At 47.2% G+C, this 11,883-nt stretch overlaps 1 protein-coding gene across 1 annotated transcript; it reads right to left on the bottom strand.

Moving 5' to 3' along the window:
* Positions 1 to 2,915: 2,915 nt before the first annotated feature.
* LOC125524539 (high mobility group B protein 7) lies at positions 2,916 to 4,351 on the bottom strand. Its single transcript, XM_048689577.2, has 6 exons — positions 4,143 to 4,351; positions 3,971 to 4,053; positions 3,722 to 3,881; positions 3,566 to 3,623; positions 3,358 to 3,471; positions 2,916 to 3,245 (listed from the first exon to the last, which is right to left on the bottom strand). Exons 1-6 carry the CDS (start codon positions 4,232 to 4,234, stop codon positions 3,102 to 3,104), a joined length of 651 nt encoding a protein of 216 aa, XP_048545534.1. The 5' UTR covers positions 4,235 to 4,351; the 3' UTR covers positions 2,916 to 3,101.
* Positions 4,352 to 11,883: the final 7,532 nt, after the last annotated feature.

The following is an 11,883-nucleotide window of genomic DNA, read 5'->3' as shown; positions in this document are numbered from 1 at the left end:
AGCCTCCGGTTAATAGGTTAGTCCCAAAAATAATATAATAATGTATAATGAAGCCCAATAATGTCCAAAACAGGATATAATATAGCATGGAACAATCAAAAATTATAGATACGTTGGAGACGTATCACGGGGCCACCCAAGACCTGGCCAGAGGGGAGTTGGTCGGAGTGGCCGGGAGAGTGTCATCGCAGTTGATCGGTTTTGTCGGAATGTCGTTGGTCCACCCGAATGGGAGCGAGAGGCCATGGGTTCCGTGGTGTGGGTACAGTGTACTAACCTCTGCAGAGTGTATATTAAATCTATCGATAGTCGTGCCCGCGGATAAGGGCCCAGTTCGTGTCGGTCACACTATGGGTCAACAGTAATAATAATAACTTGCTTAATAACAACCCCGGTTCGATGATGAGATAAGTTGGTGATGTGATCCATGAATGATCACTGTTTGGTTACGAGGTAACCCGTTGAGCCCAGAGTGGTTCCGTTTGTGATCCGTGAATGATCATCGTTGGGTTACGACGTAACCCGTTGAGCCTAGAGTGGTTCCGTTTGTGATCCGTGAATGATCACCGTGGTATCGAGGATACCAAGTTGATAAGTATTCGTGATGTTGTGCGAGAATCGTGGGTAAAGATCAAGCTCCTTGTGGTCATTTAATGATTACTACGGTATTGCTTATACCAAGCTTGATTTGATCCTGAGATGATCGTGTAATGTCTAAGGTGGGTAAGTGATGCATGTGATGGTTACGAGGTAACCCGAACAGAATAAGTGGTGCATGTAGTGTCATCATGTTGCATGCTAGTATCATCAGATTTATATGTTCATGCCATGCTCCTATTGTTCTAGTGATATTATGTTCATGTTGTTCATGCCATGTTATCTTGATGATCTCATGATAATTCCCGCTTAACCTGTAATTGCCATGCTGTTATTTGTCTTGAATGCTTCTGGTTATTATGAGCTTGCAAGTACATTCAATGTACTGACCTGGCGTGTCATGCCAGCTTGCATGTCGTGCCTGGATTTCTTGCTTGTTTGGTGTTGTTCCTGTGTTCGCGAGTTAGGATAAACGTTCCAGTCAGAGTCCCTGCGGATTGGAGTCCATCGTCGCCATATGTTGTTCCGCTGCCAATAGTTGTTTTGCTGCCTCGATTTGTTATGCTGCTTGTATAGAACAAGCGTGGTTGGTGTGGTGTCGCCGTGCCGATATTATTCATTGTAATATCGGAGACCTTATATTCATATTCGTGTTGTGATAGAAAGCTGGTTTGTTCTATGCTAAGCACTGCCGTATTCCAGAAAACTTCACCTCGATCTCTGGGCTGGAATATGGGGCGTTTCGGTTTTCTGTGAGCCGGGGTGCCACAAGGCTCTCTCTAACCAGGCTTGGATGGCTGCTCTGTACCACGTCAATTCGTTAACCTATGGATTAGGTTTCGTCAGGTTCAGTTGCAGACGGAACGCAAGGACACGGTCAATTGGAATCTATGTGCCTCCTAGGTTTACTCTGCCAAAATCTGCATATTTGAGCCAATTCCATGGATCATTCACCAGCACAAGCTACTCTAAGGTTTGGCAGTCCAAGGTTGGCCCAAGTGCAGTTTCTTCGCTTTGTTATGCTTGGCCGGGAGAATTTTCACCGATGACAAGCTGGCCAAAAGGGGGCTGCCACACAATGATCTATGTGTCCTCTGTGATCAGGAGAGGGGGACCTTGCATCTCCTCCTCAAATATTATCTCTTCGGATCCATCCGGTACCTGATTACCCAATGGCTGAACTCCAACACGTTGTGCGCCTCTGTTGATCAGACCGAGTCCTTATGCCATTGGTGGAACCTTTCTGGCCAACTGGACAACAAGACTATACCCGCTACCATATACAGCTGTTGGAACCTTTGGAAGGAGCGCAACTGCAGAGTTTTCGGGTCCTCGGATATTGATGGAAACAGCATTTTCCATCTCACAATGCAATGGATTTCATATTGTGAGAATGACCTCCACCTGAGCCGGATTAAGATTGTTCTTCTTTCTCTTTGCTTTGGCTGAGGCAATTGCTTATTGCCTACAGCATTAACTTGTATCAGACGGTTTGTTATTTTATTCCCTCTTAATATATCGGCAGCAATCTGCCAAATCCTCAAAAAGAAGAATTTTTAGTGATCAAAGGATTTTGGGAAGGGCTAGAGATGCTGCAGGTGCGGCCAGACTGCCAGCTGATAACTCGCCTGTCGCTGGTGCTATGCTGGATCCTGCAATTAGGCTGCTCCTGAACTGAAGGCGATTCAGAAATTCCCTCAAGTCTGAGTAAAACTGAAAGCCCCGGGTCTCTATTCTGAAGTAACATTTCACTCACATGGCACTCCCAGATCCCTGTTCTGAACTCTGTATCCAGCCAAAAATATAAGCAAGCAGGGTGCTTTGACATATTCTACCAATGAACATCAGGGCAAGTCTACTACTGTAGGTTCTAAATAATAAAGTTCAGTCTGGCCTTTTCTACACAAGTCAACTAAGTAGCTGCAAAGTAAACATTGACTGATACAGCTTTGGTTATCTTGACATCAGATATCAGTGATATGCAAAATTGCAGAACCCTGAAGCAGAGGATGCCAAAAAGTTGGTACTTGCCGCCCCATATACCATGGAGGCCTTAGACTAGGCCAGGACAATTGTTGCAACTTGTCGCAAAATATCCTATCAAGGCCACTCACAGCACTGAAATTTTCAGCCGAAACAGCCTAGGTACTACTTGGCATAAGGTTGTATTGTTATTTCAGTAATGATGGGTAACTATTCTTGATCTCAACTTTGTACTAGCTTTAATACAAAGTTGTACTAAAGCTGAGACATTTATTTTGGGAGAGGTAGTTTCACACATATTGCAAATGAAATGCAGTGGCAGAAAGATTCAGTCATTCATCAAGCACCACATCAACCCTGCTTTCCTTCCATTCCATAACAATGATAAACAGACGGCAACCAGCCACAACATTCACTACTGCTGCTACTAGAGTTTAGGCCAAGATTCAGGTTGCCCAGGACAGATAGGTAGAACACCTGCCATTTACAAAACAGAAACTAGCACCCTTCTTCAGTCCCGTCTAGATGTCATCATCCAGCTCGTTCTTCTCCTCTTCCTCCTCCTCGTCCTCTGGGGCATCTTCTGGCTTATCCACCTCCTGTTCCGCATCCTCCACCTCTTCTGCGTCAGCATCTGCCTTCTCCTCATCTCCCACATTGTTCTCCTGCATCAACATCAAACACAAACGAACAGTCAAGCCAAGACTCACCAATAGCAATGTCAAAGCAATTCAGAAGAATTGATTGATTTATCTAGTATGGAACCCAGGGAATTACCGCGCTGCCCTCGCCATTGGCAAACTGGGCCTTGAGCTCCTTGGCCTGGTCATTGTAGGGCTTCTTCTCCTCTTCAGTCATGGATTTCCACTTCTCCCCTGCTGCCTTGCCAACCTGCATTTCACCACCAGACACACGCACGGAGAGTCAGAGACACAACACAGCACACAAACAAACCATTCATAAAGTAGGGATGAACAGGACGTACGGCGGCAACACCCTTCTCATCGGGGTGGGAGGCCTTGAACTCCACCCTGAAGTCCTTCCTGCGACGCAAATCGAATCAGGTCTTGTCAGGTCACAAACAACAAAGATTTCGGACCAATTGACATGGCACGACAAGGAGTAATGAAGGGAGGATTACATGAAGAGGAAGAAGGCAGTTGGTGGGCGCTTTGCCTTTGGCTTCTTGGCACCATCTCCGTCTGCCTTGCTCTTCTTCTTCCCCTTGCCTCCGGCGGCAGCGGAGGGCGCCTTCCTCTTCTTCTCCTGGATCTCCACGGCCTTCTCCACCACCTGCGACTCTGAAATCAAAAACGAGAGTAGTGGGGTTAGCGCGGCAGTACGCAGACGCGGCCTAGATGTGTCAAAGAGGGGAGGAACCGAAACGCACCGAGGCTGAGGCGTATCTTGGAGTCGAGGCTGCAGCTGTGCAGGTCGATGAGGACGATGGCTACGTCCTTGTTGCACGCCTCGCTGAAACCAACCAAACAAACCAGTCATTCACTCAATCACTCATCGGAGAAGCATCGGAGAAGGAGAAGGGAGGGGGGAACGGAAGTTACCAGCGGGTGAAGGCGCTTCCGTCGCGCGCGCGCTTGAGGACGGTGGCCTCGACGCGCTTGCGGGAGCGGGGGGCGTTGCCGGCGGTGGCCATGGAACTGGACGGATCTGGCTGGATCTCTCTTGCTGCGGGGGAGGAGTGGAGAGGAAGGGAGGTGATTGGATCTTGATTCCTTGCTGCTGTGGGCAATGGCGATTTGGGGGAAATAAATAGCAGTGGCAGCGCGGCGGGCGGGGCGGGGCGAGGCGCGAATGAGGAGGGGGGAACGAAACGATTTGGGATTTTTGGCTCCGCGGCGCGGCGGCGGGGGATACGGGGAATTTGGCTGGAACGGTTGGCGGGAAGGCCAGGCGGCAGGCGATCTCGTCCGTGGATGGTTGCGGGTGCGGGAGTGGACGGTCGAGACCTGGTTCGCTCGTTCCCGCCGCGGCAGTCGAGTTTGGGTTTGGTTTCGGCAGCAGCCGCCCAGGCAGTGGCGCCTGTTTCGGCACCAGGCTCTTGATTTTGTTGATGGGGTGCGATGCTACTCGCTAGACATGAAAATTGGATTCCCTTTCGGTTTGGACACTACCATGTGTTGATCGACCGATGCCAGCCAACAATCGGTCGCCTCCCGAGCCGTTCGATCAGGCTGCCAGCAGCCATACCATAGCTCGTTTCCCCACCTTTGTTAGATGTCCCACACTGCTCTACGTCGTCCCATCTTACGCAGCGCTTGCACAACATGTGGGTGGGGGCACTACATTCCCTGGTCCACTGGCCGCCTGCGTCGCTCACAACACCACAGGTGAGCTGGCGGTACTTGCAAGCTCCCACCTCATGTAGTCATCGTGCACACAATGTCGCTCGGTTGCCGTCGCAACTCGTAACACTTGTGATCATTGTCGTCGCTCCCTCACACCAGTGCTCCGTCCTCCTTGACTCATGCATGGCCGCTCTAGCTTCCAGCACCGCTCGATGCCATTCGCAACACATGGGGTCACCGCTCGTAGTGCTAGTGGTCGTCATTTGCAGGCCTCCCTATATCGGAACGCTCTGATTTTTGCTCCTTTATTATTATTATTATTTTCCCTGAATTTGGCTCTCGTCTTTTTCTTCGGTGATCATTGGATTTTCATTTCATCTTTGTTAGATGTTGCTAGTCTAGTGGCGATCCTTCTCCTATACCATTGAGATATTCTTCACAAGATCCTTGCCACCAAAAAAATTCTCCATATTGATTTTTGCCTCTCAAACCCTATTTCCAACTATTGAGGAATTAAGCCAATACAAAGGAACCTCAATTTACTTTAGTTGGCAAATTCTACTAAAATTCCCCGTGACTTTCATAACCCTGCAAGCTCTAGGTATGCAAAAAGAATTGTATGTCATGTGCAATATTTTTCATTTTTTTTTCTTTTACTACCATATGAGGAATTAAATCCTCGAAAATGCTTATAGATCTCCAAATATTATGAAAATATTTGGAGATGGTCATTGCACATATATTCACGTCTAGTATCAATCTTGGACCAATTTGATCAATTTAACCCCATCTTTCCTTCGCAAATTCAATGTTCCATTTTTTGGCCCTTTTCTGAAGGAACTACCATATAATTTGTGTAGCTTAATATAGCTATTAGAAGCTCAAGATCCATCAAAACATGAGGCCGCCAAGTTCAACTTTTGAGTGTAGGTTCCAACTCAAGAATTCCCCCAATTTGAAGCCTTGTGAAGGAAGTATTATATAGACTTATCCATTTGATCTAGATTATTTGCCTTTCACTAGAGGCTAACGTGCGCTTCGCCGCGCCGTTCTTCACTCATGGGATCAAGTTTGTGACGCCCGGATAATTAAGCTACAGTGAACCTCCACTAATGATGCCATGTCATCATGATTACTAATTGTTAAACTCGCGTTGGTTCGATTCCGGTCCAAATTCAAATTTAAAATAAAGTCAAACAATAAAAGTTTTCAAATGTCAAAACTAAAATGTGCTAAATGTGACAACTAATCCATAGGTAATATTTTTGGAGAAACCACATTTCTATAAGATGTTTAAATGCTTTAAAATAAATAAAACAACAGCAAAGGCAATTATTCAAATACCTTTTATAGTTAGTAAAATGTTAAACTACTCCCTCTGTCACGGTTTAGAAGGCACAGTTAAATTTGCGTGCGTTTCCACAATAGACAAGGTTTAGGGCGCATTGCATTTATTTTTAGTAGCTAATTAGTACTCCGATATACTATTTCTATATGCATGCGTAGTGTGAATGCTATTTTTTAGCTTATCCCACAACCAATAGATAATCACCTAGGTCCCAGAGAATTTCCAAGCGCGCCTTCTAAACCGTGACGGAGGGAGTAAATTATTTGAGGATTAAACTTTTTATGGCACTGGTATGATCAGAAGCATTAATTCAGGTGCCAATAATATATTCTACAAAACTAAAACAAAAATGGAAAACAAATTAAAATAGAAAAGAAAATAGGTAAACTGAAAAAATAGAAGGAAACCTAATCTACTGGGCACTATGGCCCATTAGGCAAAATGACCCAGCCCAGCCCAGCCTCTCCTTCCTCCAGTTCATGGGAGAGCGTGGCGCTCATCCACCGGCGCCATAGCCGGCGATGTGCACGCGTCGGCGATCCCTTGGTCGCGTGGATGGATAAGGCCACCCACCCCCCCCCCGAGAACCCTGGCCTCGCCACTTTTCCTCCCGCTCGCTGCCTCCTTCTTCCTCGCGCACTACCGAGCCATCGACGCCATGGTTCTCCTCGTCCGCATGCTCTCTGTCATCCCCGCGGGCTGGGACCTGTCCAGCAGTGCCTTCGCTGACCGCCGCGTCGACTACGCCGCCGGATCGAGGCCGACAAGCCACCACATCGGCACACACATCATCAACCCCGTCGGCCTCCGCCTCGGTCGCCTCGTCGATTCGCCACCCCCTGTCCACCCCGGCTCCCCTGAGCTCCCCTCTGACCTCCACTGTGAGCTCGCGCACCTCCCCTCTCTTCCTGTTGTTCGCATGCGACCCCATAGCATCGATCCCCTCCACGGCCATGCTCATCATCGTCGTTTACCTCACCAACGCGGCCACCGCACGTGAAGCTCGCGTCTGAGCCCCACGCCCCCAAGAGGCCAACGCCGCCCCCAGCGCCGCCTACCGTGCTCCGTCGCCTCGGGTTCACTCCTGCCGAGCTTCCGCCGTCGCAGACTGCCCGCACCGTCAGCTGACGCTGCCCGCTGCCCTTGTCGCGGCTTCGCCTGGCCTCCGCTCCCTCCGCCTCCGGCCGCTCGTGCCGCCCGCGTTGTGCTTGCTGCTGCTACGACATCTACGGTTGCCGTCGTCCGCCTACGCCGTTGCCGGCCACGCCCACTGCTTCGCGGCCTCGCTCGCCTGTTGCATCGTGGCCCGTCGCTGCCGCAGTCGCCCACCGCCCCGCTATGCGCGCCCGCCGCCTCCCGCTTCGCCCGGTGCCTCCCTACCTGGCCCGCTCGCGTGTGGACGCGCGCGCCCACGTCGCCGGTAGCTCCCCCGCCTGCCTCCGCATGCGCCGCCTTCCCCTGCTACCTCCGCCGCCTGCCCGCGCGACGCACCGCTCGCGCCGCCCGCCCGCACCGCCCGCCCGCACTGGCCACCGCTCGCCGGGCCACGCCCCTCGCCCCGCGTCACCCGCTGGCCCCTGCGCCGGCGCCCCGTCGGCCTAGTCCGCCCGGGCACTCGCGCCCGGTGCCCATGCCCGCGCCCAATCTCCGTTTGTGGCCTGGGCCTATGACAACGGGCCCCACTCCCCTTTTCCAAAAAAGGAAATAATGAAATCAATTATTTGATTAATTAACCAATTAATTAGCTTAATTAACTTTGTTTCGTTTACCTAATTAACTTGATTAGTTAATTAAAACTGTTAGTTAGTTACTAGTCAATGACAGACGGGCCCCACTGCCCGGTTTGACCATTCAACAGTTAGTGTTGACCGCTGACGTCACGATGAGATCATGTTGATGCAATAACTCTGTTTTAGCTCTAATAATAAATTCAGAAATTGTTTAAATCTTTGAAAAATCATAGAAAATAATCCGTAACTTGGATGAAAAAGTTTTATACATGAAAGTTGCTCAGAACGATGAGACGAATCCGGATGCGCAGCCCGTTCGTCCGCCACGCATCCCTAGCATAGCGAACACGCAATTTTCCCCCTCTGATTCATTTGTCCGAAAACACGAAACACCGGGGATATTTTCCCGGATGTTTCCCCCCTTCACCGGTATCACCTCATACTGTGTTAGGTCACCCCTAGTATCGCGCATTGCCGTGTTATGCTTTGTGTTGCTTTGTTTGCTCTGTTATTTATTGTGTTCCCCCTCCGTTACTTCTTTCCGGTAGACCCCGAGGCCGCTGACGGTACCCCCGATCGACTACGGTGTTGACGACCCCTCCTTGCCAGAGCAACCAGGCAAGCCCCCCCCCCCTTGATCACCAGATATCGCCTACTTTTCTCTATATTGCTTGCGTTAGAGTAGTGTAGCATGTTACTGCTTTCCATTAATCCTATTCTGATGCATAGCCTGTCATTGTTGCTACAACTGTTGATACCTTACCTGCAATCCTAAATGCTTAGTATAGGATGCTAGATTATCATCAGTTGCCCTACATTCTTGTCAGACTGTCATGCTATACTATCAGGCCGTGATCACGTCGGGTGTTGATCATGCACTACAAGAAATATGTCAACTTATGACCACCACTATTGGTCACTGAAAGGTCACAAATTTCCATTTATGACCTTTTTGTGACCAAAAACATAAGGTCAAAAGCTGGGCGTCGTAAACTGACTATAGCGACCTTTCTTCTGGAATGGTCGCAAACGTTTATGACCAAAATAAGTCCACTGTGGCGTTTTGGTCACTAGCAACCTCCCCAGGCCACGTAGGCATCCAGCGTGGCAAGCTGATGTGGCACAAGATTCAACCCGGTCCAATTCGGTTTTCTACATGGGCCTAGCCCAAGAATTCGGCCTTTCTATATTTTTTTCATGTGAATTTTTTGTCAACTTCATGGACCAAGCCCAACATTGCAGCCTTTTTATTTTTGGCCCATGGCCTTTTTATCTCAACAGTTTCATTTTTTTCTTCTTTTATAAATTGGGTTCACTAGTCAGGTGGGTCCCCATTGTCAGGTTCTAGTACTGGGTCCTAGCCATCAGGGCAATATTCTTCATTTTTTTATTTCACGCAAATAAATACCTGGTATTTAAATTGCCACACAAAAAACACACGAAATACTTCAAATATTATCAACCATCAAAGTGCTACATCATATAACACACATACAAATGTGATCAGCATCAAGTTTACAATCAGATAACAAGCTCCACAAGTGTACAATCACATGAGCAGGTTCTACTACATCATACACACATACAAATAGGAGCAGCATAAAGGGCTTCATTAATGCAAAACTTGACACTTGACAGCAATGTTAGAACTATGCTTCCTCCGACTTCTTTGTCCTGATGCTCACGAAGAAACATGAAAGCCCAGCATCTGCATGTTACAGAACAAAATGTTTAGGAACAAAATAGAATTAAATCTAACAACATATTTAACAATAAATAACAGAATAATGAAGTTAACGAGACATTTTAAAATCAACTTGACAGTTGACAGCAATGTTTGCATTGGACACATCCAAAACTAAAATTATACATAAATGCCTAAATTCCAATGCCCAATGCCTCAGTTTAGTAAACACTAAGCATGGTACATAGTAAAGATTGGACACAACCAAAACTGAAATCATTTACTCTATCAAGCAACAATGATGCAACACACAAGAAAAGAGAGATGCACAACGGAGCAGCATCATATATCACACAATATGGACACTGCCAGCTCACCGAAGAACTTGTGGTCGCCGCCGTACACAGCCACCATAACGCCGGTCACCTCGTTGATCTTGTCCTGGAAGTTCTCTAACTCCAGGTTGTTCCGCTACAGCTCGGTATTTTCTCAACCGTATGTGTACATGCATCATGTCATACATAAAATATTCTAGTCAATATTCTCAGCTAACTTTGATGTAATGAAAATAATTACTTAAGGACTTGGGGTAAAAATTGATATTAGACATCAAAATTAGCAGCGCTCATTTCAACCATGTTCAGACTAACTTGAGGTAAATTAGCAGTAATGATATTAGTTACAAGCTAGGTGTGTAACTGCTGTCAACACCACCACCACCAGAGACACGCAAGATAAGCATCAACACCACCATGATTTTGATATCAGCCACTCCATATCACCAGAGCATCACAGGGGCACATATGTAAAGCAAGTACATGTGGGCAGCTACTGACAGACCCTAGAACCACATGAATTTATCACCAGAGAGCTCCAGTAGGAGTTGATGCTTGGTTACAGCATCTAGCAGCAACTAGTACAGCCCCACGTCCAACCCAAATCATGGCCAAGGCCATGCAGGAGCTACATCAGAGAAGAAGGAATGGGGAGGAGCTCACTAGAGGGACATTGTAGCCGTAGCAGAGGCTCAGCCACACCACGGCTGTGGTGTGACCATCACCACATCCAGGAGAGGGTCTGGAAGCCGCCGAAGCACCACCGCGGTGACCAGGGCAAGCGTCGGGCACAGTGGCTCCACCCCAGGGACATCACCGCATGGACATCACCGGCCTCGCTCTGTTTCAAGAAATGTTCAGAACAACTTTGTCAGACTCGATCAATTCTGAAGAAACCAACTTCGTGTCAGACACATACATACATACAGGAAGCAAAAGAAGAAGAAACAGAGCTCTACATAATGTTTATATCAAATGAGCAAGACACAGGAAGCAAGACACAGAAGAATTTTAGCTTTACATAATGTTTACAAGAACAGGACACCAATACAGGATTTAACTTGTCCTCAACACTGTTAACAAGGTACTGAAAGTAGCTATGTGCATCAGCCACACCAACTCTTATCATGAATTGGTTGCTTTCATGGTGCAGAGCCTGGAGGAGCGGTAGCAAATGAAGCACTATAAATAGCCAGTACATGTGTATCTACTAGAAAGTAATCAAACCACTACACAAGACATAGCAAGCACCGATTCCTATATCACCAAGACAGAAACATAAACCACAGTAGTTAAATGGAGATATATGAGCTCAAGCAGTGCATAATTCTAGGATAGCATCTCCCATGCCTATATGCATAACACCGACAAAACAGCAGCACCACAAATAGTAGTATAGAAACTTAAAATAGTAACATCCCCTACATAGTAGTAACCAGGGAATTAATTGACAGTTGGTAGAGGAAAACAAAATCACAAACACTACTGGTAGTAGCACGTGCATCAGTTTTTGACTGTATAGAAGATTACTTATATTGAAATAACACAGACTAAGAACTAAGATTACTTTGTTGTAACTCATGAGCTCTCTGTCATGTTATGACAGGTGAAATGTGACATCACAATACCACCAAACTATTCAGCAATAAGAGCATACACCTACAGCAAAGCAGAGCAGAATTCATTTCTAATCTGCATGACTGAAACTGCTCCTATTTTTGGTTTTAATATGTATACAACACGGAGCATATGATATAATATGGTTTCACTATAATCTTTTTAGTGTAATTGTTGCTGGTTTTCAATTATCATGAGACTACTGAAACTACTCATGCAACAATTAGCATGAGATACAAGCAGCACTAAGCACCAAGATTACTACACCAAGTCAAATTTAAGC

The sequence above is a fragment of the Triticum urartu genome, chromosome 7A (assembly GCF_056163025.1).
Source record: "Triticum urartu cultivar PI428250 chromosome 7A, HENAU_Tu73, whole genome shotgun sequence".
Classification (NCBI taxonomy): domain Eukaryota; kingdom Viridiplantae; phylum Streptophyta; class Magnoliopsida; order Poales; family Poaceae; genus Triticum; species Triticum urartu.
Note: the sequence above shows the minus strand (reverse complement) of the source record. Positions and strands in the feature narration are given on the sequence as shown.

Bases quoted from the DNA above. Each gene is read 5' to 3' on its own strand.
- LOC125524539 (XM_048689577.2), bottom strand. From the start codon at position 4,234: ATGGCCACCGCCGGCAACGCCCCCCGCTCCCGCAAGCGCGTCGAGGCC. The intron at 4,054-4,142 runs GTAACTTCCGTT...GGTTGGTTTCAG, and splicing joins GGAAGCGCCTTCACCCGCTG to CGAGGCGTGCAACAAGGACG. The intron at 3,624-3,721 runs GTAATCCTCCCT...TTTGCGTCGCAG, and splicing joins ACTGCCTTCTTCCTCTTCAT to GAAGGACTTCAGGGTGGAGT.